Genomic DNA, 27,627 nt, shown 5'->3' on the forward strand with positions numbered 1-27,627 from the left:
CACCCCCTGCAATTAGCTGCCCTACACACCCATCACTTACATATAAGGGGTAACATCCTTACCTTGCTTTTTTTTAAAACAAGGATTTTCCCTAAAAATGCAGCCCTCGTCCAAACCAGAAAAAACGAGCTTACTTTTTGCTACCCCGTGGTGCCCTGGAGTGCTCCATGAAATCCTCACATCACCAGTGCAGCGCATTCTGCACTTGACGTACAGTTAGAAGAAGCCAGCAAAAAGTTGCAGGTGAAATCACATGCGGCAGGAAATTAGTTAGGATCAGCAGTCCATTAACATACATTAGTTAAAACAATACATTTTTGCACAAATATTCAGGAAGTTGCACACTGGGTAGGATGAGATGATTTGCTGTTATGGTGATGGATGAAAACAAAACATCTGGACTACATGGGTTGAAAACATTTGGAGAACGCCAATGAGAAGGTATTAGTGCAAGAAACAGATTACAATACTCTACCAATGGCTCACCCCGAGGAGCTCCAGCAAAGCCTTTCTGTATGTTATGCCCATTACTAGTATTTTTGTAAAGGAAGCCTTATCAAATCATACTTAATTACTTGAAGAGGAGTAGATCAACCCATGGGCAATGGAAATTTGTTTGGTGGATATCCAAAGGGACTACAAATGAACCCTAAAGTAAGAGATGCCTGTCCAAACACTTAAACAATCAAAGCTACATCAGAGGATAGTATCCTCACAGGGCTAGAATCTGATGAAAAGGCAGAAATGAGAAAGTATGGAATAGGAGATGAGTTTTCATGTCAGTGGGAAGCCAACAGTGGAGTCCCACAAAAGTCTATGTTGGGGGTCCATCTTCCTCCACCCTACTGTACTGTAAAAAGGGAGTAGAGTGAGGTAAAGTTTAGTGGAGTTTAGTAAGGGTAATAAGAATGAGGAATGACAGATGAACCTTCCAATACTGAGTGTCAGAGAAGCAAAGTACACCCAGCACATACGGCTAAGTACACAATATAGGAAAGAAATCCCACTTTTCCATGTGAAGTAAATGAGTTGATACTCAGTTAGATAATGGCATTATAATTGTTCTTTGAATACATCACCTCAGTAACAAACAAACGCAAAGTGCTAAAAGAGATCATAGCACACCACAAGTTGTGACAAGGACCATGTAAATACCTGAGTATTGAATACTGCGGGGGAAGTAACTGCATGCCTTCAGTTAGTAGCAGAGCCACCTAATCTATAGAAGAGGGCAACATGAACAATCAGGGTATTCGCTAGTTTTCCTGTAAAGGATTAAATGAGTTGTCTGCAATTTTACAGACTGATTGGAGGTGATTGGGACAAGTATGGAGAAGGACAGAAACATTAAAGAGATCAGAATAAGCAGAATGGTTTGGAATGCTGAGGCAATTTGAAGTACAGCAAGTCTTCCAGCTTCTGCAGCTGCCTTGTGAGGCTAAAGTGGATGAGGATTGCTCTCCAGATAGATCTCCAGCTGTGCCTTCTAGGCCCTCCAGTAGAGGTCAGGGAAGACAGCTGCTAGCAGCAGCTCAAGAATACAGTCAAGTCTGCAGTCTGAACTTTACTTTTGCATGGTATCCTAACAGATGCAGACTCCAACCACTGCTAAAGCAGTCTCCATAAGCAGATACACTAACATATTTGGGGTTACATTCCGCCCCCCAAAAAAGTGTACCACAATACAGCACTCCATAAATGGCACTTCAAAGCACGAAAGGAGCTGAAAAATTAGTTTTAAAATATCTGTAAGAGAAGATGGAACTAGAATAGTTAAGAAGAGGTGAGTTTTACTTAAGTACCTTTCTAAAAAAGGTCAGTATTGAAGAACACTCACCACATACTACAATAAATTATGTGTACAGACTTTTTTTTTCCAAAGGTTGTCTAACTGGTGATAGCTAGCAATTAATTTCAATACTTTCAAAATACTTAGCCTATAAAAAGCCTGAGTTTAACTCAGATGAATTATTTATTATATATTATTTATAACAACTATAAAACACTAGGCTCTTGATGCCTGGTCTGTTTGTTTCAAGGCCTCTCACTATTTGATGCAAAAGTAGTCCAGGACAGTTGTAATTCTTCTCCTTCCCTCCACCCCACAAGACCGAGGATTTCTGAGAAAAGGCTCATGACTTCAGGGAAAACAAAACTCCCACTTTTCTCAGTCGTCAGACACACATGGCATTCATCACACAGCAGCCTAATTTACAGTTTATGTTAGAAATCTTCACAGTTAGTTTGTGAAGCTTTGGAAGAATGTTCTGTATCTGATTTCAGAAGGACACAGCTGGGCTGCAAAAAATGCACAACAAGTCATAAGTGACATAACTCAAATAGTGCACGTTTATTCTGAACGGTATTTCTAAAGAGTTTGAGAAAAAACAAAAACATGCTCCTGATGTACAACAAGGGCAATGATATAGATTAAAAATGGACCATCTTATTTGTAAAGAATTTGCTCCCCCTGCAACTTAAATTGTAACATTGAGAATGCATTTGTAAACTGCAAACAGCATACCTTTAACTAAATTTAAACTCAAGAGACCAGGGGTGGTCTCAGCCAAATTAAATCAGGAAGCAGTCGCAGATTCAAAATAAACATCCAAGTCAGCAAACACTTTACAAAACACAGACTTTGTGGATAGCAGCTGACCCTGGATTACAACACAGGGGAGAATATAACAATGGATGTTTGGGGGATCAAATTTTTACTAGACATCACAGGGCACCATCAAGAATTAACAAAATATCACATAAGTTTGTTTCAATTGTAACAGCATGTCATATTTAGTTGGCAGGTTTAACCATTAGCTGCATCATGTAAACTCAGCCAGTTTCTGTATACACAAAATAAATTCTCTCCCTTCCCCCTCCCAAAAGTGAGGGATATCTCTCCTGGATGATTCTTTTTCCCCTGTACTATGGTGTCCTTCAGTAGGAGTCTCTTTGTAGGTATCATCTTCATTCTTCAATCCATGTATGACAAAACAGGTTGCAGAGGTTCAGGAATAACACTTATATACACACCTTATGCTCTGAGGCTGCTAGTTGCATACCTTTTTCTTGCTACATCTTCATCCAGAACAGGAAATGCTGGTGGCTTTTTTTCTCTCCACTTAAACTCCTAACTTAAAAAAAAATGTATTTGTTCATATGCCATTATAAGTCATCATTTTTGAGCTAAAAGGAGGTCTTGTTGCAGCAAAATATAAAGTAACTGAAGTTCTCTGCAGTAAGCTCATACTTCACACAGTTTCAGTGTCTCTGGAAAACAGCACTACAGCATTGTCCTCCTACAGCCACACAGCTGATACACTAATGCAACTGTTTGTCATTCAGAACTACTGACCTTCACTCTCATCCATGTACAGGGAACACAGCTTTCTAAGAGATTTAGATTAAACCTTGTATTCAAGATTCAACAACCGTTCTCCAGGATTAATAGCCTGGGAAAAGGAGTCTTAGACGTGTGGTTACTCTTTCTTCCACCTCCTACAATACATTTCATCAGAAGTTACAATGAGGCAGGTTTGCTGTGGAATAGGAGCTCTAAGAATCGTTTTCAGGGATACATTCATAGAACGATGGCAGCCCAAAGCAAAAAGAGACAGAAACAAAAGGTTAATCCAAGCAAGTTCAGACATCAGACTCGTACTTTTAAACCTGAAGGAAAACTGTCTGTGAAACACACCAATTTGTGGAAGCCTACGACAACAGCAAATCCTAAGAGTTCATATCCCCACACCCATCTACCCAACCCAAACACTTACCACTTAGTTCTAGAAGAATGAAGAGCACTTTGCTTGGCACCAGAGGCAGCTATGGTCTGAGTTACAGCTGTGCTGCACAAACATCCTCAAGTACAATACTATCTCTCTCTTCTGCCACATACTTCTCTTGATTTGGTCTACAGATGGCCAGGGAAACTATGCTGGCATATGACAAGCTAATTGTGCTTCAGTACATCCCCCTTCTAGAAAGATGCTGGAACTGCCAACATAACCAGTGCAAGCAGGTCCTAAAAATAAGCTTTTGTCAAAAGTAGGCTGCCTCTGGCCAAAGAAACTGGTGCACAGCTTCCTGGCCAGAGTCTGCTACCAAGTGTTGCAAACACAGGTGCCCAGGCCATGCAGAGGGGCTTTTGTTGTTAGACATCTGCCCATCACCAAGACTCAATTAGTGCAAACCCAGCAAAGAGAGTAGCTGTTTCCCAGCATAGGTCTGTCCAGATGCATGCCAACAAACACTCCACACCTCTGGGAAAGTAGCAGGAATCCTGGAGCAGCTTGTATAGTCACCCCTCAGGTATCAAAAACCACACAGTGTGCAATGAGGGGTACCATCCCTTCCCTTATCACAGCTATCATCTTGAAATCCTTGGTTCCCAAATCACCCTCAAACAACTGGACAGCACCTACTAACAAGATGTAGGCTGCAGTGCGCACTACAGGTTGGAGGCTTTCAAAGTGGATGAATTCAAGATGCAAGATCAAACCTAAAAAAACTCAAACAGGAAAGGAATGCAGTTCTGTATCTACTTGGGGAATGGGGCAGGTTGGTGTTGTCTCAGCTCAGTGCACTTTCCCAGATGCTTGGAGAAGAGTCCAAGCTCAAGTTGGTATTTGTGTTGGCATACGTAAAATTGCTGACAACAGTGCGTAGAAAGGAGCACTGATGTTCACACAAAGAAAGCATGAGAGGATGCAAAGCAGAGCTTAATAGAGTTTACTGTAGCTTTGAGGTTACAGTACTAGGAAGAAGCCATTCGGTTTATTTTCTAAACCCATAAAATGGTCTAGAATATGCTGCTTTCTCCAGTGCTCCATGAACACCCTCTCATGAGGGGAGAACTGCATTATTACAGCTGAAGGGGAAAAGGGGAAAAGAATCTTCAAAGGAGCAAAACGTGCAGTTTTTAAACCACCTCCTCCCGAAGGAGCACAAACACAGCAAGCCAAGCCACTCCCAAGCAAATCCAGGAGACCCATGCAAAGCTATGTGATTAGGGTCAGATTCTTACTCATGTTCTCAACCCTGCTGACTGGCTTCCTCAACCCTTGCCTCAGATTTCCTCATCTCAGATTTGTCACCACAGATTTAGTATCTGTAGCAAATTTACCTGGAGACAGGTGCTTGCCTTATGTGATCAAAGCAACTAAGATGGTCACAATCACTTTTCCCATTCCAACAACACAGATAAAACTAACTTTCAATGAGCCCGACAGCGTTTCACCGATTTTTTGAACAAGGATCTTGCCTCAGGATTCTTTTCCTTTTTTAAAAAAAAGTTCTCTCTTGCCAACAGCAGCTATAGCTCTTACTCTGGCAGAAGTCTGCTGGGAATTTGATAAGTGAAGATAAGAAAAAATGAAGACCACTCTAAACCCTCCTCTTAGTCAGTTAAGAAATGTAGCACCAGCTTGGGTGAGGATTATTTAAAAAAAAAAGCGCATTCAAAAAGATCAGCCCAGGCAGAGTAAAAAGGTATGGTAAAGTAGCCCGCCCTTCTCAGCAAAAGATGGAGGAAAAAGCCATACTCAAAAATATTGGGAAAAACTAAAAATACTTTTTTTGAGGTGGGGGGAATTAAGAGGAAGAATGGGAAGTACTGAAGTAACATTCAAAGGCTGGGGGGAGTAAAGTACCCTGTAGGTTATAAAAAACACGATCATGTAGGAATCAAAGGACAAGATATTGCTGTTCCTTTTCCCCCCGCCTCAGATTTACATTCTGCTTACTGAAACAGATTAATTCTCTGAAGGAAGCTTGTCATCAGGATAACCTGCTCAAGCCCTCCGCACCTCAGACTAAAGAGATCTGCACACCTCTTCCCACCCCTAAAAATAAAAAGATCAAAAAAACCCCATGATCTGACAATCCTTGGAAGAAGCATTACATTTTGTTGGAGAGAGGTCAAGATAAAAAAATTAAGAAGGGGTGGAATAAAAAAAATTCAATAGGCCTCTCTTTCCTTATTTGGCGACAAGCAAGTGCAAGAAAGTGTTCATTGGGGCTTTGTTCAGTTGTCGGTCTTTTGCACATCTGTGTTCTGGCCAAGACAAGGGGCTTTGAGGTTTTTTTGCAGCACGTGAGCATCTGCGGGCTCTATCCTCTTGTAGTAGTTTTTCTTCGTCTCAATGATCTCAAAGCCAAACTTCCTGTAGAAGTCAATTGCTGACTCATTGCTGATCTGGACATGCCTGGGACAGAAAGGAGGAGACAGACAGATATCAGAACTCTGTGGTATAAAATTGTGCATCCACACTGTGAACAAAGGATAAAGAACATCAGCAAGATAAGAAAAGGAGCTATCTAGATAGAGACAAATGATTGTGTAGTTCAGGATTCAAAGTTTTCATCTTCTCAATTTAATCCTGAGCTAACACAGCTCCTAGATGACCTGTGGCAATCGTTCTGAGAATTGGCAAATACTTCCCCCTCAGTAAAACTATTTTAAAGAACACAAATATTAGAGAAACTCTGCAGTATTACTGTGTAATTCCAACTTTTCTTAATTTACAAGTGATAGATAGTTCGTAGAAATACATAGAAAGTTTCAGAGACTTTTTTTTAGCTTCCTTTAGAAACACTTCTTAAATGGCCCAAAACAGTTGTCTGAGTGATGATCCCTACACACTGTAGCACAAAACCAACCAGTGATTGCACTAACATGCCATTTGATATGATTTTAACTCTTTGCTCATTGCTTACTGCCCTTCTCCCCTCACAAAAAACTAAGTCAGTACAAAGCAGCCCTATGGACTTAGGGATTCCTCCTCCCTTCCCTTCCCCCCAGGGTTTTACAGATCTTGCTCCAGTGTATTCCCAGAATTTGAAGGCCTCCAAAAATAACAGCTACTAGTTCTTCCCTCTAAGCAACTAAGGCATTTATTTGCACAAGTTCTACCAAAAAAAAAGCTTGGCTCAGCAAAAGGTATTCATCAAATACTCCCCAAATTCAGTGGACACTGCACAAGCTCATGAATCACTTTGTCATGACAACATGCTGCAAAACCATAGAACCAAAGCAACTCCAGAAGTAACAGCAGAGCAAAACAAAAGATGTTAGTGTCAAGTCCAATAAACACCAAGTATCTAAAAGCGAATTTCATAACAAATTTAGCCAGTGATATCAAATTGGGTGCCTACACTGCATAAGTATGTTCAGTCTGTAGGAGCACAGGCAACAGAGCAGTAAAACCAACGGGCCAATCAAAGAATTTTGTTGTGCCCAACTGTGGGAGCTATTTATTATCATCCCAGAATCCCACTCTGGCAAACTGAAAGAAGGATTATGAAGGATTTTTTTCATTAAAAACAGCAAACAGTTCCTCTGCTGTGCACACAGTAATGTGCAAAAAAGAAAGCCTGTGCCAATTAGCAGGCATCTGAGAGAGAATTCATTACCACTTCCTCTGAGAGAGGAGAACAGAAATATAAGCCAAAAGCAGCTTTAATCACACTCCTCTTTAAAAGACCTGCTCCTCTTACAGACTGGACACAGCTACACTAGTAGAGGATTTGCACCTTCTTGGCAGAGTAGGACTCAGCTTGAGGAGAAAGTCACTCTATTTACACTGATATCAGTGTATGAAACACTCCTCACTGCACATCTTCAGTCCTGGCAAGAGCTCAGGGTACAGTTCTGTGGCAGCTTAAGTGCATCTAAGCCACGGCTGCTGTGGGATTACCCCCAGGAGTGTCCAGTGCCTGTGCTGGTACAACCAGGCAGTGACGGGCAGGGAAAAAAATGGCTCAGAAGTGATCTGGTTAAAAATGCATTGGCTCACTTGGTAATCACACAGATGCCAATGCACAGGAAGAAGCAGAAGCGTGTAACCAGCAGTGAGGGGAAGCAAAACTCTGGCATCCATGGATTTCAGGCTCTATTTCCATTCGGATCTATTAGGATGGCAGTGCCCTCTCAAGCAGCCCAGTCCTCTACCCTAGTACCCCACATGTTGGTATCATGTCAAGTGCTTATGTAGATATGTGGCTGATTTTTTTTTTTTTTTAAAACAAACCAACCAACCCCAGAACCAAAATGCTAAAAAACAATTTTCCCCAGCTGGGTCAGGTCACTGACTAAGTTTACTGTGTTGCTGCACAAACAGCTGACCTGTCACACCACAAGAATGGGAATAAACAGTCAGGCTTACTGAGTATGAACCTAGAAGGCTTGCAAGCACCTGTGCTGACGGTCTAACACATTAACATCATAAAAGACAGAGCGAATGCCTCAAAACTACATGCAAGACTTGCATTTTTTTTTTTTACTGTAGCATTGTCCTCAAATGGAAAACTTATCACTTTTTCTTCAAATCATGCAATGTAATTATTTTAAAGATCATCGCTTTATAACTACTTTCAAATTCAGCAAATTTAGAGAAACTGTTGTAAAGCAAGCAAGCTCTTGGTTTTCTCTGCACCACACAGACAGCTCAGAATACAATCCCCCGCTTTCTTGTTAGCATTTACAAAGAAAGATGTTTCATGACCCTACTGAAACAGATGCTAAAATGCTTTTGGATCTCCCTCCCTGTGTTCCCAAGTACACCTCAAATTCTCTTGAATGTATGGGTGCAACTCATTTACTTACAGATAGATGTTGTCAAAAGTGCCATCTTTTTCACAGATGTTTAAGACATGATTCAACATTTTAGTTCCTGCCAAAAGGTAAAGAAATACTTAACAAAACCAGAAGCACACAATCAGTAAGAGCTTTCTTGAGCAGGGGCAGGTTAACCATAGGTAGGCTAAAATGAAAGAGCATGCACTGATGACATTGGCACTATGTTCTAAAATCAGAAAATAAAATTTAAATATGGAGATGTCTTCTGTGAGCACCAAAATTTGAAAAAATATCAGTTGTAAGAAATACATGTTGCAAAGCCATCACTGTGAATGAGATACTCTTATAATTATAAATGCACCAACTTTGAATAAATCAACTCTCTAAATAGCTTATGATTTTTCTCCACTGCTGCGTTCAGAAAGATTACTAGAACTAGGAAAGGCAAATAAAATATGGTATACAAGTACTTCATCTTTCTGTACACAAAATTCCACTCAATTTTATTCTTTATTTCTCTGGAGAAAAAAACAACCCATAAGCACAAGTATAAAGCACCTTATCTAAACACAAGCTTCAAGGTCTCAAACTTGGATAAAACATGGTCAAAACAATGTATAAACTCGTGAGAGCACTGCTAAGTTTTTCTGACAAAAACCTAGTAAAATTTAAAATAGTTTTCTTGGTTTCAGGTTTTCAAAGCAAGTAGCTAATACCATAAGGTTTTGACTAACTTGGTCTGCAGATTTGCAGCGTTGAGAAATACTCATTGCTGTATAGACAGAAAACAGGTACTACCCCTGAGTAGCAACAATCAACAGTGGGAGAAGAATATAAAAAAAATAGCAAAAAGCCTTCATTTAGAAGACTGAAGAAGTGACCCAATGAAGGACAGCTGTGTTTCTGGGCTCAGCAATACAAAAAGGTTGTTAATGTACTTGAAAGCATTGAGAGGAAGGGAACAATGCTGGTAGAAGGGCTGGACACGTGTCCTGTGAGGAGAGGCTGAGGACACCTGGGTTGCCTAGTCTGGAGAAAAGGAGGCTGAGAGGTGACCCCACAGCCCTCTGCAACTCCCTGAGGAGGGGAAGCACAGAGGAGGTGCCGGCCTCTGCTCCTGTCACCAATGATGGGATGCATGGGAACAGCACATCACTGTGCCAGAGGAGGATCAGACTGGACATTAGGGAAAACTTTTTTAGTGTGAGGGTGGTCAAACACTGGAGCAGGCTTCCTGGAGAGGTGGTTGATGCCCCATGGCTGTCAAGTGCTCAAGAGGCATTTGGATAATGCCCTCAGCAATATGCTTTAACTTCTGATTATCTGAAGTGGTCAGACAGTTGGACTAGATGATCTTTGTAGGTCCCTTCCAACTGAACTACGATATTCTATGTGAGTTGCATATTGGCTACGTACCTCTGAAAAGTTGTTTCATGGTATCTCTATGCTTCAATTTTCATATCTATAGAAGCTGAGTGTTTACATCACAGGATGATGTGATTAAAAGAATCTGAAGTACTGAATTAGAAAGTTCTACAAATAAAGTCAATTTTTGAAAGGCAAGAAAGCAAGAGCATGTCATAAATCATTCTCTCCCCAATGGTCCTTCTAAAGAAATCATTGCTCTGGAAGTGCACGATCTTGGGCTATCTTGGTTAAAGTAGCAAAAACTAGAAAAAGGAATTTCAGTAGCTGCACAGAAATCTTGTTTCTTTGAACACTCAGACACAAAAGAACTCCTTACCTATTCCTAGCCTTCGGTAGGGTGCCAGGCATCCAAGTGTCATGATGTACAGTCTCTTCTGGTTCTGGGAGTGATCCACCCTACAGCACACCGCTCCCACTGCAATATCATTGAAGTAGGCTACCAGGGAGAAAAACAAAGCGTTATCAGTCACAAGACTCAGACTACACATGCAACTCTTTCATTTAAGCCCTTTATCTTCCTTCTTTCCCTGTTGCTAATTCCCCCACCCAGATAAAAATCAGATTGTAGTCGACACTGAGTGAAATTACCAGCGGTGCTCTGACACAGTGGCTGGTTTATTTCAGTTAAAACCAACTAGCAATGACTTCAGAAGGTAAGCTGGCTGCAAACATCAAGTTTTCTGCTGTAACAGAAAACATGTCTATTCCCAGTGAAATGCAAGCTATTTAGAACACAAACCCTTTGAGATTGGTACTGTAGCTTTTTAAGGTTCCCAAACAGTTATTTCTCATTATGTTAAACAACATAATAGAAGGATCTGCAATTCAAAACCGTTAAGGACAGCAACAATGAGCATTTCTGCCACCACAGCCCACAATTACTGGCAAAAACATTTGTACCTAATTTGGCTAGTTCGCCAACCTCCAGTACATCCTTGTAGAACTTGTCATTGTAGCTCACAGGAAAAATGACCTGGTTTAGCCTCTTCAGCTGCTTAATGTTGTGTGGCGTCACATCTCCCAGCTCGATCCGGCTACTGGAACAAACCAAAACATGCTTAACATCTGACACACTCCAAAATTCCTATGGACACCAAAAATGAGTTACTTTATGTTTAGAGAACTGTCCTGTCTAAGAATCAGCTCAATGCATATCTGAACTACAGTGTTCATACAATCAACTCTTTTGTTGGTAGCTGATTTAACTCAAAAAACAGTGCTATACAGTCAGAAGTTTCTCAGGCCACATTTAACACTCACATACTATATAATGTGTTTTATTCGGTTGGCAGACAGCAAAACATTCAGGAGAATACTTACCACTGTAGGAACATTACAATAGAGAAATAAATCTTGGGAGTGACAAGAGGCTAGACAGATACCAAGAAAATGAAGTCTTCACCCATGCTTCAAAGACAGCCTTAATTCTACCACCTATCAGTATAAAAGTTTATGCTTAGACAAGTTGGTATTACACATCTGTCTCTAAAATGCAACAATACTGTGTGCAGCAGCAAGCTCCTATTAAGCCTGTTAATATGTAAGAGTGCCACACGCATCAATTATGATCATCACCAAAGTCATTCTTCCTGTTGACTGAGAAATACAGACTTGAAATACCAGTACTGCGATGAATTATGCTGAGAAGAAGCATTCCAAGCTTTTCCCTTTTATAAGGCTAACTTCCTGGTAAAAACACTGCATCATATCCAGAAGCATATTGCAGAAAAAAAATAGTTCATAGTCCCCAAGCCACTTTCTTTGGGGACAGGCAGTCTAGTTTTACCAAGGACTACTAGAATGAAAAATAAGAGACAAACTAAGCAGTATCTTTCTAAAATAGTAATCAGAAGATCCAGGCAGGAACAAACCCAATGCATACAGAGTTAGAAATATACACAATTCTACGTTCATCTGCAACCCTGCTTTACAAAATACACAGGCAGATTGTTTTCTGCCCAAGCACTGTTAAAGACGCTGCTTGCTACTTTTTAAAAGATTTACATGTTTTCAAAAGAGGCAGTTTTATGAGATCCTTGTATGTCAGTCTTCAACATTACTTCGAGTAACGTGTAGCTGCTTTCCATCTCCAACACCTTTTGTGCCTAGTCAGCTTGTTGTTTTTTTTTTTTTTCAAATAGGTTGATGCCTAGGGCACAACAGCTCAGTTTTATTTACATAATACAGTAAAGCAAAGAAGAGATAATCAACAGCATTTTTCCTTCAAGAACTGTACCAACAATGCTGAGCATAATCTTTGCTTTATTAACTGACCTCAATTATCCATCAAAAAACCTTAAACAATTAATACTCCAGGTACCATATCAGTTTTAGTTGCCACTACCAATGATGGTGATAGATATCCAATGCTTTCCAGGCAGTTATGCAGGCTACAGAGCAATTAACAGAAAAAAAGCTACAGGAACAGAGAGTTTAACAATTACTTCAAGAAGCCTAACTTGCCCTCACACCCACCTCTCTCCTTTTCTTTTACAGCAAGAACCACAGCCTCCCGTTCTGCAAAGCTATTTCAGCCTCATGCACCAAGGACCACCACTGCCCGCTCTGACACAGATCTCACTCTACCTAGTGAGCCCTGCAAAAGAGGAACAATTCATAGGCAAGGCTTACCTTCTGGAGAACCACCAGGCCTTAACTAATGGACTAAGGAGGAGTGTGTAGTTCTCCATCAGACTAGTATGTTCCAGTTAATTATCCTAACCACAAAGAACTAACGATGGTACTTGCATATTGAACTTCGTATTCAGCAAAGTCTAACATTCCATCACGTATTTACCAAACAGATTAAAAATCCTCTGGTGTCAAGCATCTCATGCCAGTATGGGTGCCTACAGATGAACAGGTGAGTGAATTTCTTCCCCTCCCCCCCCCAATACAAGGGCAATTTCTAAAGCATGAATGCTTGTAGTTCGCTCCTGAGCTCTGCCCTGTTGCACAGAAATCTCTCAAGAGACGTCTCACCAGAACTGGACAGTATATTCTCCAACAGCGATCTCAGGACTGACAGAAGAAAGCAGAGTTTCTCCATAATCTTACGCTTTACCTATGCCAACATACCCAGGCATACTAAAAGCAGCAGTGGGATATATCACTGAAGTTTCTAGCTACAAACCAATATGCTTTGCTCAAACAGTAAGCAGTATCCATCTTCCATGGCTCCTACTGCCACCAGCCCTTTGTTTTACAGCTTCTTCTACCTTCTAGATTATTTTGCCCTCAATAGTAAGATTCCTTTCTTCATGTTTCATCACTTGTGCAAGCCCTTTTTAGAACTATATTCCAACATGAAGTGCTGAGCTCGTAAGGGATGATTTCCTCACATCACAGAAGTACTGCACGGTAAACAAGCATGCTATCAAATGATAGTGAAGTTATTAGACAGTGAGGTAACTAACACTTGTTTTATGCCCAGCTTGGCACAGCTGTTCAGCCTAGCATGGCAGGGTTTCTTCAGGCACACAGAAAGCAACTTGCATCCTTGCCTCATCCCAGCCACCTTTTCTCAGAAAGGGCAGGAATTAAACCTTAACATGTGAGGTTCCCACATTTATTAGTGTCCACGAGTGCTGCGCTCAAGTAGAACGCCTCAGTAGTCTCATACTAGGTGCAAAGAGAAGGCCTCTTTTGCTGCAGCCTGCATCAGAGTGGAAACCAAAGGGAGCAAGTCCCACCTGCCCAGCTAGATCAGACTAGCTGCAGAGTAGACGGTCAGTAAGAGAAGAAAAAAACCTCATTCATACTCAATCCCCTGAAAGCTTAGACCACTTGTCCAAAAGATTGAATAATACATTAAAAATAAAAAAGGTATCACTATGGTTAACCAGCAGATCCAAGGTTCAGTAGATCACTAACACTAACTAGCCTGAGCTTTTACAATGAATTCACGGTGAAGTTATTGCAGAGCAACTCCCACTTTACACTTTGGCAAGTCTCCAACAGACTACTAGCAGGTAGCATGTGCTTGCTGATATTACTTTCAAATTAGTCATTGATGAAGCAAGAAATCAAGCATTAGAAGACAGTGCGCCAGACACTGAAGTATTTCTGATGAAATCACAGAAGGATCAGGATATCTTATCAAGGGCAGTTAGGATTGAGATGTCTGAGAAAGACATGGCCTTCCCCAAAAAGGTTCCAGACAGGAAAAAATGAGTAAGTAAAGGCAGAAGGAGAGTTTAAGGCTGCTCATAGCACCTGAACCAAGACATAACCTCTCAAGTGGTCAGGCCAGAGAAACAGTTCCAGCAGCAGGTGGCCAAAGCGTGCTGCTGACCAATTTCCTTCCTATAGCCCCTGGGCTCCCCACCCCTCTGTCACCACTTGTCTCCTGCCATCTCCTCCTGCCTACTTCCTCTGCTCTGTCACTAGCTGTTTCCTCCTGGGTTGAGAATTGAGGCAGGGCCAGCAAGTTATCCTGGAGGATAATATGAAAGAAGTTTGAGAACCACCACGGGAAGCATAAATCAATATGCTAAGTACATCTGTTTAAATATTATGTACTCAAACCATAAATTACGTTAATGTATAGCACTAGCTGATTAAATCAACACCACATCTATTACACACCTTTAATAAGTAAACTAAATGAGCCAATGGAAAGGAAGACCCACATCATGAGAGTTCACTTTGCTGGAGGACAGCACAGCAAAAGTGCCACTGGGGCCTCAAGTAAAAACAAGGGAAAGCTTTCCCTGCTGCTGAAAGCAGCGCTCTTGCTGTCCCCAAGCCACTCATTTCCACCCTTTTATTGGCACAAAGGTTTGTGCAACAATGTGGTGAACCAACCCCAATTAAAAGTAACTTAGCCAAAGAAAGAAAAGTTTAGTTTTAACCCACATCAGTCCCCCGATTGGGTTCACCACACAAAGTCTTCTGCCAACACAGAGGAAAAAATCTACCAGAGGCAGAACTGCTTCTTGAGCAGAAGTGTTAGCTTACCCCAGTTTAAACTGCTTCTGGAAGAGCCGTGCAAGAGGAGCACAGGGATAATTCAGTGAGTAGATGATTTTGTGCTCTACCTTATCACGTATGGAACAGTGTGCACTTTGTCGTGGATCTTTTGAGGCTGGGGTTGTTTTAAGTCCTTAGTTTCAAAGTACACCACTTGGCCACACCTTTCTTTCCTCTAGAGTAATGGTAGTAGCTTTTCTATTACCTTTTTTTTTTAGAAAGCTAGTTACAAGTAGACCTGTTTTCTCAAGTTAGTTTCAATCAAACCAGTAACAAATTTCCTGTATCAGTTACAGTTTGATTAGGCCAGTTCTGTGTATTCCAGCTCACCACAGGCCATACCACAAATACCTATCCTTTACTGTTGCAAGGAAAAAAAATACATCATGAGCTCAAATTATCATGACAGAACCTGAAGGACTCAGAAGGGACCTGTCCTTCCTTAAGTTATTTTGTTCTATTATTCCAACAATATTCTTAAGAAGATACAGACTTATTACTGTCACCCTGTATCTCAAACAACACCCCATGCAGGAGGCAACAGTCAATGGTATTCATCTTAAGTGTCCCAGCTTCTGGAGCACTGCAGGCCCAACACCCCATGCAATTAGTTTTAACAGGGAGGAACAAGGGACTCGTGGCTCATCATATCAGGCCTCATTATACACAGTACTCATCTAGTACCAGCCCCTGGAGCCTTGGACATCTTCCATTGCAATGCTGTTCCCAAGTCATCATTATTCTCATAGTCTTTCTTTTGATTTCCACCCTGAATGTATTCAAGTCCTACCCATACGCTCTTCTGCACTGCTCATTTGCTTCAGCAGTTGATGTGAGGCAACACAGCCCACCCCACAGCCTGGTTTCTCAGACAGCTACCATGCCCTCTTTCAACTTTCCTGATCTTGACCTAAAGCCAAGATCCCAGCCTCCTTCTTTATTGCTCTATTGTCATTCTAGCTCTTCTCTGCACCCCTTCAGATTAATTTTCCTTAAACACGGTTGACCAAAACTGCTCTCAGAACTAAATGCAAACTGGCACCTTGTACAACCCCACTAGCTTTTCCCCGTCTCCACTGGAAGTCTTTTCCTGACATACCCTAGGACTACACTTGCATTTCTCCCAACTACAACGTACTGCAGTTCAGTTGCTGAGAAGACACACACCCAGACTTTGCTGGTGAGGTGAGCTGGTTTCTGGTGCACAGCAACGCCGCCCACTACGTCAGAGCAGAGTGAAGCGTGATTCACAAAATCCCGATGGATGTAGGAATTAAGAGAGGTGACACGGAGTAGTTACTGAAACTGGATCCATGCCCAGGGCATGAGCACCAACACTCCTGCTCTTGCATCCACTGCCCTGAGATCCTTCAAGCACTTGCCAGAAAAAAACCAACACTTTTTGCAGGACCAAATGCAATCCAATTAATTATACTGCAGCAGCATGCCTCTGTCCACAGCCTTTGCGGCTGCGACTTGCAAAGAGTCTACTTTTCTGATAGTGGCTTAAATTCAGACTGGAAGTAACACAGGTTAAGCAAGACGTTAGCATTTCCATATGCTGTAAGGCTCTATAGTAATGCAAAACTGCTATGGAGGATGATAGCTCAAAGTCAATTTCCAGAGTTACAGTTTGTGAGGAGAAACTAATTCAGTCACAGGGAACAGCAAGCATTGGACATCAGTTTAGAGCAGGCATCAGGGAAAAAAGGGAGAAAATCTGAGTTTCTTCACGCTGTGCGAATCTCAGTCTCATTCAGCTTTAAATTGTGCAAGTCCCTCCCCAGAGGGATGTGCTTGACTGAAACAGATCTCTGTGTAACTGATAGCTGGGCTCAGGCTTATTTAAAGCATCTGGCACTCTATATTTAGCAGAACCATATCTGCAACTCACAAAATTTACTGAGGTACAGTGGAAGAGGCAGGAGAGGGAGCAGGGGAAGAAGAGCGCCCGAACAAATTAGAGGACTTCAGAGAAGGCTTGTCACCCACTAAGCAGCCAACTAGCTTTATTGCTTCTATTTTGGCTTCCAAGTCAAAGCAGGAGTCTAGACAGGATAATCCACTCCCATAAAATAAAACCAAACCAGAGCTATGAAAGCTATAGACCTGAAGGGTGTGGCTTTGCTCAGATTCAGCTCCAAAGCCAAAAGAGCCTCTCTAGATTAAAAAAAAGCAACAAAAAACCAACCAGATGAGCTGTCTTGCTAGGCGCACAAGTTAGTCTAGTTCTTGTGGGCAGACCAGTATGTTTTCAATTATCTAGAAGATCTGCGGGCTGTAAATCTGCTCTACTTCACTTGTCAGAAAACCAGAATGGTAAGTAGAAGCCTAACATGCAAAAATTCTTACTGATTTGCTTCTGAGCCCCTGGTCGTCTTTAGCCCCACTTACTACTGAGACCACATATTCGCACAACACCTGATACCTTGCTGGAAGCTACCCCCAGCTGGGTGCTGGGTTGTAAAAAGGGACAGCACTGGATACAAGAAAGCTAAGTAGTTTTAGAACCAGAATTAACAGAAGACTTTGCCCAAGATGTGCAATTCAAATGGATCTAGATGTGAACAGATTTCACTGACATGATGCAATTCCACAAGACATACTCCAGACCATCCTGTCCCCTCTCATTTATTACAGAAAATACACGGTGCATTCCACTCCATTTTTCTTCATTATATTTGGACAATTTGCTCTGCTTCAATCTAGAAAATTTGACCATTGTACAAAGGACTGGCTGGTCTTCCAATGCAATAAACAAAGTTGTGCTAAAATAGCCCCACAATTTTCCCACCTTAATTCTTTTCTTTGATGTATTGAAGCTCAAATCTACATTTTGATCTCCCTGTCTGCATCCCCCCCAAAAAGCAAACAAAAACCCTTAAAGTGGTAGTACAATCATGAAGAGTCTCAGCTGTCTGATTATGCAAGAGCAAGGGGGAGACAATAAGGTCATTTCAACAAGTGTCAAAAATAAACTTTCCCAAGAAAATTAAAAGTTTTCTCATTCTGCAGCTGGACACAAAGAACAGGAATCGCCACACACAGCTGGCAGAACTTCCAAACTCCAAAATAATAGCAATAATTAATAGCTGGTCTAGAACAGAGAAGCAGCCATGCATACATCACTAAGTAGCCCAAACCACTTTGCTGCTTCAAAGCACCTCATGAGGTAAAGGCTTATTGTGTTACCTGACCCAGGTGCATCAAAGTAAGGTGAAAGAGGAAACAGCTTGCCTGTGATCACACAGCAGATAAAGAACTGCCAGAAATCCTAACTCTCCATTGCTGGTCTAACCACTCTCCTCAGTCAGGTAAGCTCACAACCACATCCACATTTTGAACCAGGATTCCAGTCAAAGCAGGAATCCTTCACCGGTTTAGAATAACTTAAAATTAGTTTTGTGGCTCTACTACCGATATCCTGGGACTGCTTACAAATTACAGCCCCTTTCCATACCATCAATATCCCTGGCTATGAAAGTTATAATCCTTACATGCCTCAAGAAATGACAAACCTCCACTAATTAACATCCATGAAGTACTTAATGATCCTCAGATGAGAACAGTGGTTTACCTTCAGATTCAAAACAGAAGTGATGCTGGGTTCACAAAGTGCCTTATTTACATAACTGAATACCTCAGAGAGGCTTCTTGTACTTCTGTTAGGTAACAAACTTCTCCACAGAGAACTATCAGACGAACTATTTCTATAAGTTGCCAAACACCTTTCCTCACAAACCATTCATGGTTTGTGGCAACATGGCAACTCATTGTGGATCTCCTGTCCATACTTTGGATTTTAATCCCGGATATATAGTTATTTCAGGTGTTCAAATCACATTATAGACACATACTGTGAAAAACCAACAGAATGTGCTATCAGTTTTATGTGCTTAACTTCAATACTTCTAAGGCAACAATCACTGTAAGCTCCTAACTTATGAAGCACAAAAGGCTGTTTTCTTCTCTCATTTTCCTAATTTTCAAGAAGAATAAAATGGTCTCAAACAAAAAGCTTGTGCTTAAGAGCCACTTATTAAAAACAAAAACAAAATCTCCTTTAACTGCAAATTTTAATCTAATTTGTGATCCTTGCTGGCAAGAAATTTCGAGCACCAAGTAGAGAAAAGTGCCCCAACCCTTGAGTTGCTACCCTGAGTCTCCCCTTGTACTCCGAAGAGCACGTAATACAATGGTGAGATGGGGGAAATGGGAAAACTTTTCAGGGGTTGAGATTCAAGTCTGCTACGGCCAAAAATCAAATGGAGCTTGGGAAAGAAAGGGAAGAGGGATGAGGAAGGTCACATGAGCTGAGGAAGCATTTCATACATCAAGATCTTACCGCACTGCACAGCGTTCTCAACCCAAAGAATAACTCTGCCCCCAGGAAAATTCAAATATCTTAATTTTAGCCTCCTAATGAGACTGTTGTGGAAGCGGGTTTGGTTCTATTTTCTACAAAGCCTCATTTCCTTCCCTTAATGAATTAATTCAATATGCTTTCTTCGATACAAATACAGTTACCCCATTTCAATGCTGTGCTTCTCTGCTCTCAGGTCTTCGAGTCCAGGAGCCTCCAGATAACCAGCAAGTCTTCTATGCATAGACTACTCCTCTCTTTTTTCTTCCCCTCCGTCCCCACCTCCAACCTCCCTCCTGGCAAACTTTTGCTCCTCTGAAGCTCCCAGGAAGAACATATGGGTCACTTCTTCCCTTCACCTCTTTCAGCAGGAAGCAGAAAGTAACCCTGACATCGCCTGCCCCACTTAAAGCAGAAGGGATGCAAGGGACCGCTGCACTTCTCTTTTATCGATTCCCAAACAAATACAGAGATCTGACTTCTCCTGTCCTTCCCTCCTCCTCTTCTGGGAAGAAATATCTAGTGCCTTCTCAGATTATTGGTCTGAACACTTCTAGTATTTGCCAAATGGGCAGGATTTTAAAGTTCTGAATCATTTCCACTTGTATAAAAGTATTTATCTGGCTCAACCATCACCCATTATTCCCCATTTTAGTGGGAAAGGAGGATGCATCATTTCTTTTGTCTTCAGGAGATGGCAGCAGAGTCTGTGGCATTTGGTGACTAACTAAAGATACATTTTTCACAGGAGAATTGCCCAAACTAGCAAGCCCATACATACACGTAAAAAGAACTGAATGGTCAAACTCCACTCAAGAACAACGATTAGGTTGTAGGATGCTTTCATAAAAAGACTACAACCCTAACTCTTCTTTCTTCTCCTGCCAAAGCTTCCTACTTCATGGAGCGCCTTAACCTGGTTAAGGAATTAAATTCAAAGTGGTAAAAGTTATAAGTTCAGTTAAAGAACCTATAGTAAACTGCAGAGTTTCAATAAGCTGATTTAGAAGAAATTAAGCCGATTGTAAGCACGCTCTAGGCAAGGTCTACATTTACTAACCAAGAAATTAAGTGCAGAAAATACAGCTCATGCTTGGACATTTCTAGGTTCAGAAAAATCCCAAAACCAAACACTGATTTTCAAGCTCAATTACCTTTTTTGTCCTGCCTCCAGTACACGTGACAATTCAGCAGTTTTCTCATAAACTTGGAACTTCCTCCCGTATACGTTAAGCTTAGCGCTGTGCCTTGCAAATGGAAACAAGTCAACAGTTCTGCACGAACTCTGCAATGCTAACTTGGTGGGGGGAGGAATTCCCTGTTCTTGTGAGAAACACGTACAGCCTCAGGGCCTTGAACGGTTTGCTGCTTGAATCCAGGCAAAACAAGCAGAGATATCAGAGCTCACCCATAACTGTTCACCGTGTTTATACATACTATTGATACTTTTCTGTTATGCCCAGCATTCCCCAGCTGCAGTGCCACTTGCACAAAGCCAGCTAGAGGAGTGTGAGCCCGCAAAGCCTCTCAGTTACACAGCTCCCTGTTGCAGCAGCTGCCATCTCTGTACATCTAGTTACCAAGACGGGACCCTTAGGGACTATAAAGCGTACTGAACTGCAGCACCCACAAGCTTGGGAGCGGTCTCCTGGATATTTCTTAAAAGCAGCGGTACAGCACGCGTCACCCAGCTCCCTACTTCAGCGGGTTTTTCATCACACAGCCAACGCCTGCTGGCACACGGCAGCACCACAAGCAGTTCCCAATAAAAGCAGGGAGAGCTCCGGTCCATGGGACAAAACGACACCTGCATGGGAACACGTGCCTGGGGCCCTACTCATAGCATGTGCTGCATGCTGTGTGTGAGCTGATGCTCCCGCGGGTAAAAGCACGTGACAGAGCACACGTGTCATGCACCGCACCCCTCGGGTGGCATGGCTTTGAGAGAAGGGCAACAGGGAAAGGCTGGAGGGCATCCTCACTGGCTTCGTCTGAACTGACACAGGTCAGGAAAGCACCCTGACAATAAAGGCATCGAAAGGCCACAGACAGCAACCAGCTCAAGAATCAGTACAAGATTTTCTGTTTTCTGTCCTTAAAAGCAATAGCATAACAACTGTAACAAAAATACAAAACTATTGAGCAACAACTGAATCAGCCCTGCAAAACCAATAAAGCACAGGGAGTATTATTTACATCTGCTCCACAAAAAGAGCCAAATTGCTACAGGCAGTAAAACTTGAATCCTTACCATTGCTATTTTTCCTCATGCAAATACGGTTCTAAAATAGATTTTCAAATTCCAGAACTAACAATAACAACATTTATGAATAAATGACAAAGATGAAATGGACCTCTAGAGATTCATCAAGTTCACTAACAGAACAGTGAATTATCTCAGTTTTCCAAATCACGTCTAAGAAAAAATGGGAAACCTAAGTCTCCTCCTAAATCCTCATCCTAAAGATGAGAGAAGAGCAAACATAATATCAAGTAACACAAAACCAGGTGGGATATAATAGCAATTATCAAGCTCAGAAGCTGGTATTTAGCCATCAATTAAGAAAAAAATCGTAAGCAGCTGAGAAAGTTTTAAATGAAACAAAACTTTCACCTTCCCTGAACTCAGAGGTCCTCTGAAAAAGAGGTCACCTAATCTCACATACCTGGATGACAGAAACACTACAATCTGCTCTGTGCTATTAACAGCGTTACATTGAATTTGGAGAGCAAAGAGGGCTGCAAGCAACACATGATGACTACACGGTCTCTTTTAGATCTGAAATTTCAAAAATGTCAGGGAATTCGCTAGTTGCTTTCCTAATTCTTTCTCTGCCAAAGTAGACTGTTCATAATTACAGCTGATGTTATGGGTCTCTGTGCTCCCAAAATTATCTCTGTGCTTTGTGGTGTGTGTTACTATGCAACATATGCACTCCCAGAGAAAATGCGCTCAGATGGAGTTAGTTTGTTCAGAAGAACTGGTCCACAATTTTGGATTAAATACTCAAGACAGACCAGATCTCTTCAAACAACACAGTAGTTTCTATAAGCTGGAAGCTTTATCTGAAGCCTTAGATCTATTTTGGGATCTATCTTCTGAGAGTACTTGCTTTTTAGAGATCTCCTCTGATCTTTGTAGCTTGACAAACAATTTGCTTTTGTTCCAGAGTATCCCTACGTAATTTAACGTGTTCCTTCTGCAATGCTCATCTAGCCCTTTCATTGTATTGAAACTCAGTTATTTTTCAATTTGAGTTCTATCATCCCATTTGCCTCAATCTGAATTTTTAGAGAACACCTGGATTCAATATTAAGATTTTATCCCACACAAGAACTGGCTGCACGGTGCTAACAGTGCTTTGACAACACGGGAACATGCTCTGCTCTTCAAAGACATGAAGAAATACCAGAAAAGCAGAAATATGCAAGCAGAGAACCTTAAGGGATTCATTCTCAAGCCACACTAGTGATAAAGCTGCCTTTAAGTGAAAACAAAAACTTAAGCACAGCTGGGTGCTCTGGGAGCAGAAGAGGGCTGTGGGTTCTTTACTTCCATAGTTTTTCATATTTAAAAAAATAAGTGAGAAGTTCCCTGTAAGAAGTCCTGAGCAGCACAAGCAAGGCTAGGCCCCAGCCCCTAGTGGAGCACGGCAGCAGAGCAGGCAACTCGGGCTGCAACCTGCCAGGAGACCTCAGAAGCTGCTGCCTGGCCTGGGCAGCTCAGCTGCTCCGTTTGGCTGATGGAGGGTGGAAGGAAAACACATCTCTTGTGTCAGGAGCACTGCTGAGCAAGGATCACGTCCCCACCACCATTTTCACCACGCAGTGCTGCTACACTCCTCATGAAGCCCATCATTCCAGCTGTTAGAGGGCTCTTTTTCACCTAGGGCACCCAGGTGATTAAAGGATTTCCCAGGACTCCAAGCACAGCTATCTAACATAGCCGGCTCATTACTTTTTCACTGCAGCCATTGCCAAGCCTTTCTACTGATACTCACCAGCCACTCACAACACCTGAAGCTGCTTATGAGCTGTAAGAAATGGCAAAGTACCTGCTACCAAGCAGCCTCGCTGCGTGACCTCCCCCCCGCTACTAATAAGCTAAACCCCTTACCATTTCTTAGCGAAAGCTTAAGAGCCTCAGCTTCCATTCACCCTGCCTTAAGCCGCCAGACTGGAATAATAACACCCAGCCTTGCATAACGCGGGCTTCAAGAAACAGCTGCGGGAAACTTGTTCCGCGCACGGGAAGGAGCGGAGGGGAAGGCTCGCGGCCCCACACCGCGGGCGGCACCCAAGCAGGTAAGCCCTGCGCAAGGTCACTCGGGCCACTGGGCAGGGAGAAGCCGGGTGAGGCCCTCGGGTGCCCGCAGCCAGAGGCGAGCGGGGCAGGGCCGCGGCGGAGAGGCGCTCCAGGAGCCAACCAACGGAGCCGTGAGGGCGTTGGGGGGCCGTTAACGGCCGTTAACGGCTGCGGCGGCGCAGCTCGCGGCTCCCTCAGGGAGCCCGCACTCACCCCTTCATGGCGCGGCCGGGCCTGGCCGTTACCCGCCGTCCGCGCTGGCTGCGTGCACGGCCCGGCGGCGCGGCTCGGGCCTCGTCGTCTTCTTCTTCTTCTTCCTCCTCCTCCTCCTTGTCCCGGGCTCGTCCTGGTGCCGCTGCCGCCTGCTGCCCCGGCCGCTGCCCGTCGCCTCCCCGCCCCGCGGCCGCTCCACATGGGCCGCTGCTGCCGCCGCCCGCCTCCGGCGCCCCCTCACCTCCGGCCGTTAGCGCGGCGCGTGCGCGGCGAGGGCGGAGCTTTCGCGCGTCGCCCGCGGTGATTGGCGGAGGAGGAGGACGAGAAGGAGAAGGGAGGGGGGGAGGAGAGGAAGAGGAGCGCGCTTGGCGCCGAGCGCGCGTGCGGGGGGTCACGTGGCCTGCATGGAGCTGGGCGGGGGGGGGGGAAGAGGAGGGGGAGGGGGAGGGGGAGGGGGAGGGGAGGAGGGGGGGGAGGGAGGGAAGGAGGCAGCGGCGCATGCGCACGCGGGCTGCCGTCAGCTGAGCCGGGACGCGGCCGCTGCAGGGAGCGGGGCGCCGCAGGTGAGGATCGCGCCCCCCTCCCACGCACCCCCCCCCACCCCCCTCCCGCCTGCCCCCGCCAATCCTCTCCCTTCCCCCGCGGTGTGTGTGTGGGGGAGTCCCTGTCAGGGCCCCCAACGGCCGCCAACGGCCGCCGGTGCCCGCCGCCGCCATGATGGCCCGGCCCGGCGTGTGGGGGCTGTGGAGCTCCAGTCAGCGCCGGCCCGACGGGGGTGCCCGGGGCGCTTCCCCGCTGCGCCGTGAGGGCGTTGTGGCACGGGAGTGCTGCTGCCAGGGTCCGCCGGTCGTGTTCTGGTTGAAAACGCTGCTGGTGAGTCCAGGGCGGTTTGTATTCCTGGAGCCAGGGGTGGAATCTGAGCCCAAATGAGGTGGTCCGCCCGTAAAACTCGCTTAAAGGTGAGATAGGTCTGAGGTGGCTTTGTTCCGGGTGACATTCACATCGCTAGCCGTGACCCTCAGGTATGTGACACGTATGTGTCAGGATCTATCCGTTCAAAGTGATTTCTTCTACAATTTTATTAGCTTCTCCTACTACAAAATACACAATTTATACTCCAGCGGGGAATAAAAGCAGTTTGGTGATCGTTTTATTCATTGTAATGCAATACTTCAACAGAGCACACCAGTCATTTGATCTGTCACAGTATTTAAAATGCTAATGCTACTTGATGAAGTGGAGAGGGAAAAGGAGGAAAACCTGCTGACAGCAAGCTAAAGCTGGTTCATGGGCCCACCCGTTTGTAGCGCCTCAGGGAGCATGTGCCAAGTGTAGGTTGGCATTGGCGAGTGAAAGTTTGAACAACTACAAGGCAGACCCTTAAATTATTGTGTCAGTTGCTGAATTTGTACTGACTTAGGCACTCCACAGACCTGCAGCAGGTGAAGGTTTGGCTTGTCTACACAGTACTTTTAAAGGTGTTTTCGATGAATATCAAGCATACGTATTTAATGGTATCTATGTTTTATTGTTTTCTAATTAAGAATATGTGACTTGAAGTCAATGTCTACAGGTCTTTGAACACCCCAAAATCTTGCAGATTATTTTTACTATGCTTTTCAGGTTATTAAGTCAGGTCTTCTTGACAACTATTGTATTATTGTATGGCAGAGAAAACTAGTATTAATTCCATAATCAGGAGACAAAGCGTGGCATTAATGATAAACAACCACAAGCATCAATTTGATAGGGTGGGGAAGGAGAAATTAAGACGAGGCCAGAAAATGTCAGCTGACATCAGCTGACTCTTCAAATGGGGGTTGAAGTCTTGTGTTGCAATGGTAACACAAGATCTCAGTTTCCTGAAAATGCACTCTTCCATTTTCCAAATCAAGAGCTATTTTCTACAGATAGTGCTGCTATTAAAGTTCATCCATGAGTGATTAGTACTACTTCCTTAATTTTCATACCATCTTAGCTTACATTTAACTTTTATTTTGATCTAAGTATATGTTAACTGCTTTATAACTCAATATAAACGTGCAAAGTCTGTAGGCTTCAGTGTGCTTCAGTCTTTTTTTTTCCTAGTATGACTTGGAGCATTTATCTTCCAGATGCACATGGGTACTAGCATTACTCATGGTCGTCTGAAACAACTGTAGACCAGCAGATTACTAGAGAATTCCCCTGGAGATACATTTAAATGCACCTTGGTCCTCCTTTTGTGTTTTGATATCACGATGCTGTCTCTTCGAGTTCCCAAGCCCGCCAAACTCCTGCTTGTGTTTTTCCCTCATGCTTGCTTGTTCTGAAGCTATGTTCCTAATTAGACATCCCCAGTCTTTTAGAAAGAGTTGAAAGGATTACAGGAGAACTTAGTAGATCTATTTGATTACTTTGGTGTTGACCAAAAAATGTTGCATGCTGTTGCTGGCCAATAATAGCATGCCTTTTTTAATTTTTATTTATTTTTTTTTTAAACTAAATTGCGTGGAAAAGTATTAGCACTTATACAGAAGTTATCGCAATGAACTGAAACAGATTTTCTTTCCCCAATACTTGTATCATTTCTTACAAAGAAAAGTTTTTGGTTTTTTTTTAGATTTGGAAATATTGAGGTATTCTTGAACAATGGTATCCACATGATTTTTTAGAATGGAACACAATCAAGGAAAACAGGTGATTGGAACAACTGGGATATCATGCTTGTTCACTCTTACTCACTGTCCTCAGGCATGTGACTTCTTCAGCCTTCCAGCTGGACGGAGAGAAATGGGGATCTGCTCCAGCTCAGGAAGCTGAATGAATCAACCCTTTCTGTCTATACAGAGACTAAGCTCGTTCTTCAGTAGGTGATTACCTACAGATCCATCATGCAAAACTGGCTTAGGTTGGATCTTCTGGATGTCAGCACTGTATCTTGCCTTTGTTATGAAAAAGGGCTTTTCGTGTGTGTAATGTCATCATCGTCCCCCCCACCTTTGAAAGCAGAAGACTGAGCTTATACTACTAAGCTATTGGATTTGGTTGTATCTCATGGCAATAAGTTCTACAATGTATATCTGTTATTTTTGTTCTGGCTAGCTTATCTCATCTCTGCATGCATTTATTTTGCCTGCTTCTGTCAGATTCTCCTAAACACCTCCCACTTAGAACAACTGACCTTTTGCTGACAGCTTTTTAGACTTCTTTATATAATTTACCTGCTATCTAATAGCATCATTTCTGTATTGAAGTGATACACTTATTCTGAAACTGGTTAGAGATATATGGATAAATCCTGAAAGTCATAGTCTAGCTGACTTTATTACTATCATTTAACCAAATAGCAGGTGAAAATCACTCTTAGCTGCTGAATTTATTTCCTAGGTCATCACTTTGGTTACTGCACTGAGCTTGTCTGACAGTAAATTTCAGTGTCACTGCTCATTCCAGAAATAGTTTGTCTGACAGTGATCTAATGCATGCGTGGTAGCTGTCGACAGTTCTTCTGTCATTGTTCACATCATTTTGGAGAGTCCATTGTGTCTGTTCTAAAATGTTGTAATCAAGAAGTACTAAAACTAGTATGAGAAGCTGCAGTCATGACCATGTGTCCAAAGCACTGGGCCGCTTACATTAACATTTGCTTTTTTGCATTACTGAGAAGGATAATTTTGAAGGCTATTGCTGCATCAATTAACAACTGAGATTTTTCCTGCTAGACCGTTAAACGAACTGAAACTCGTGCTGAAAGTTGACCTGTTGCAGATGCAAGCTCCTAAGGGA

At 43.0% G+C, this 27,627-nt stretch overlaps 2 protein-coding genes across 3 annotated transcripts in view; one reads left to right on the plus strand and one right to left on the minus strand.

Moving 5' to 3' along the window:
* Positions 1 to 2,326: 2,326 nt before the first annotated feature.
* Positions 2,327 to 24,131, minus strand: NAA50 (N-alpha-acetyltransferase 50, NatE catalytic subunit). 2 transcript variants are annotated; one of them, XM_035540367.2, is made up of 5 exons: positions 23,860 to 24,131; positions 10,907 to 11,040; positions 10,323 to 10,442; positions 8,606 to 8,672; positions 2,327 to 6,206 (listed from the first exon to the last, which is right to left on the minus strand). In XM_035540367.2, exons 1-5 carry the CDS (start codon positions 23,865 to 23,867, stop codon positions 6,026 to 6,028), a joined length of 510 nt encoding a protein of 169 aa, XP_035396260.1. In that variant the 5' UTR covers positions 23,868 to 24,131; the 3' UTR covers positions 2,327 to 6,025. The 2 variants fall into 2 exon arrangements, with proteins under 2 accessions (XP_035396260.1, XP_035396259.1); XM_035540366.2 differs by having other exon boundaries at positions 10,907 to 11,043.
* Positions 24,132 to 24,315: 184 nt separating this feature from the next.
* The window catches only part of ATP6V1A (ATPase H+ transporting V1 subunit A), a 29,798-nt gene continuing 26,486 nt past the window's right edge, over positions 24,316 to 27,627 (plus strand). Inside the window, exon 1 of the mRNA XM_035540362.1 lies at positions 24,316 to 24,422. The gene's annotated coding sequence lies outside the window, so the exon portion shown is untranslated. The remainder of the gene's footprint in view (positions 24,423 to 27,627) is intronic.

Source organism: Cygnus atratus, chromosome 1, assembly GCF_013377495.2.
Source record: "Cygnus atratus isolate AKBS03 ecotype Queensland, Australia chromosome 1, CAtr_DNAZoo_HiC_assembly, whole genome shotgun sequence".
NCBI lineage: Eukaryota > Metazoa > Chordata > Aves > Anseriformes > Anatidae > Cygnus > Cygnus atratus.

Bases quoted from the DNA above. Each gene is read 5' to 3' on its own strand.
- NAA50 (XM_035540366.2), bottom strand. The intron at 10,443-10,906 runs GTACAAATGTTT...TCTCCCTGGTAG, and splicing joins TGGCGAACTAGCCAAATTAG to CCTACTTCAATGATATTGCA. The intron at 8,673-10,322 runs GTAAGGAGTTCT...ACCTTTTGGCAG, and splicing joins CTACCGAAGGCTAGGAATAG to GAACTAAAATGTTGAATCAT.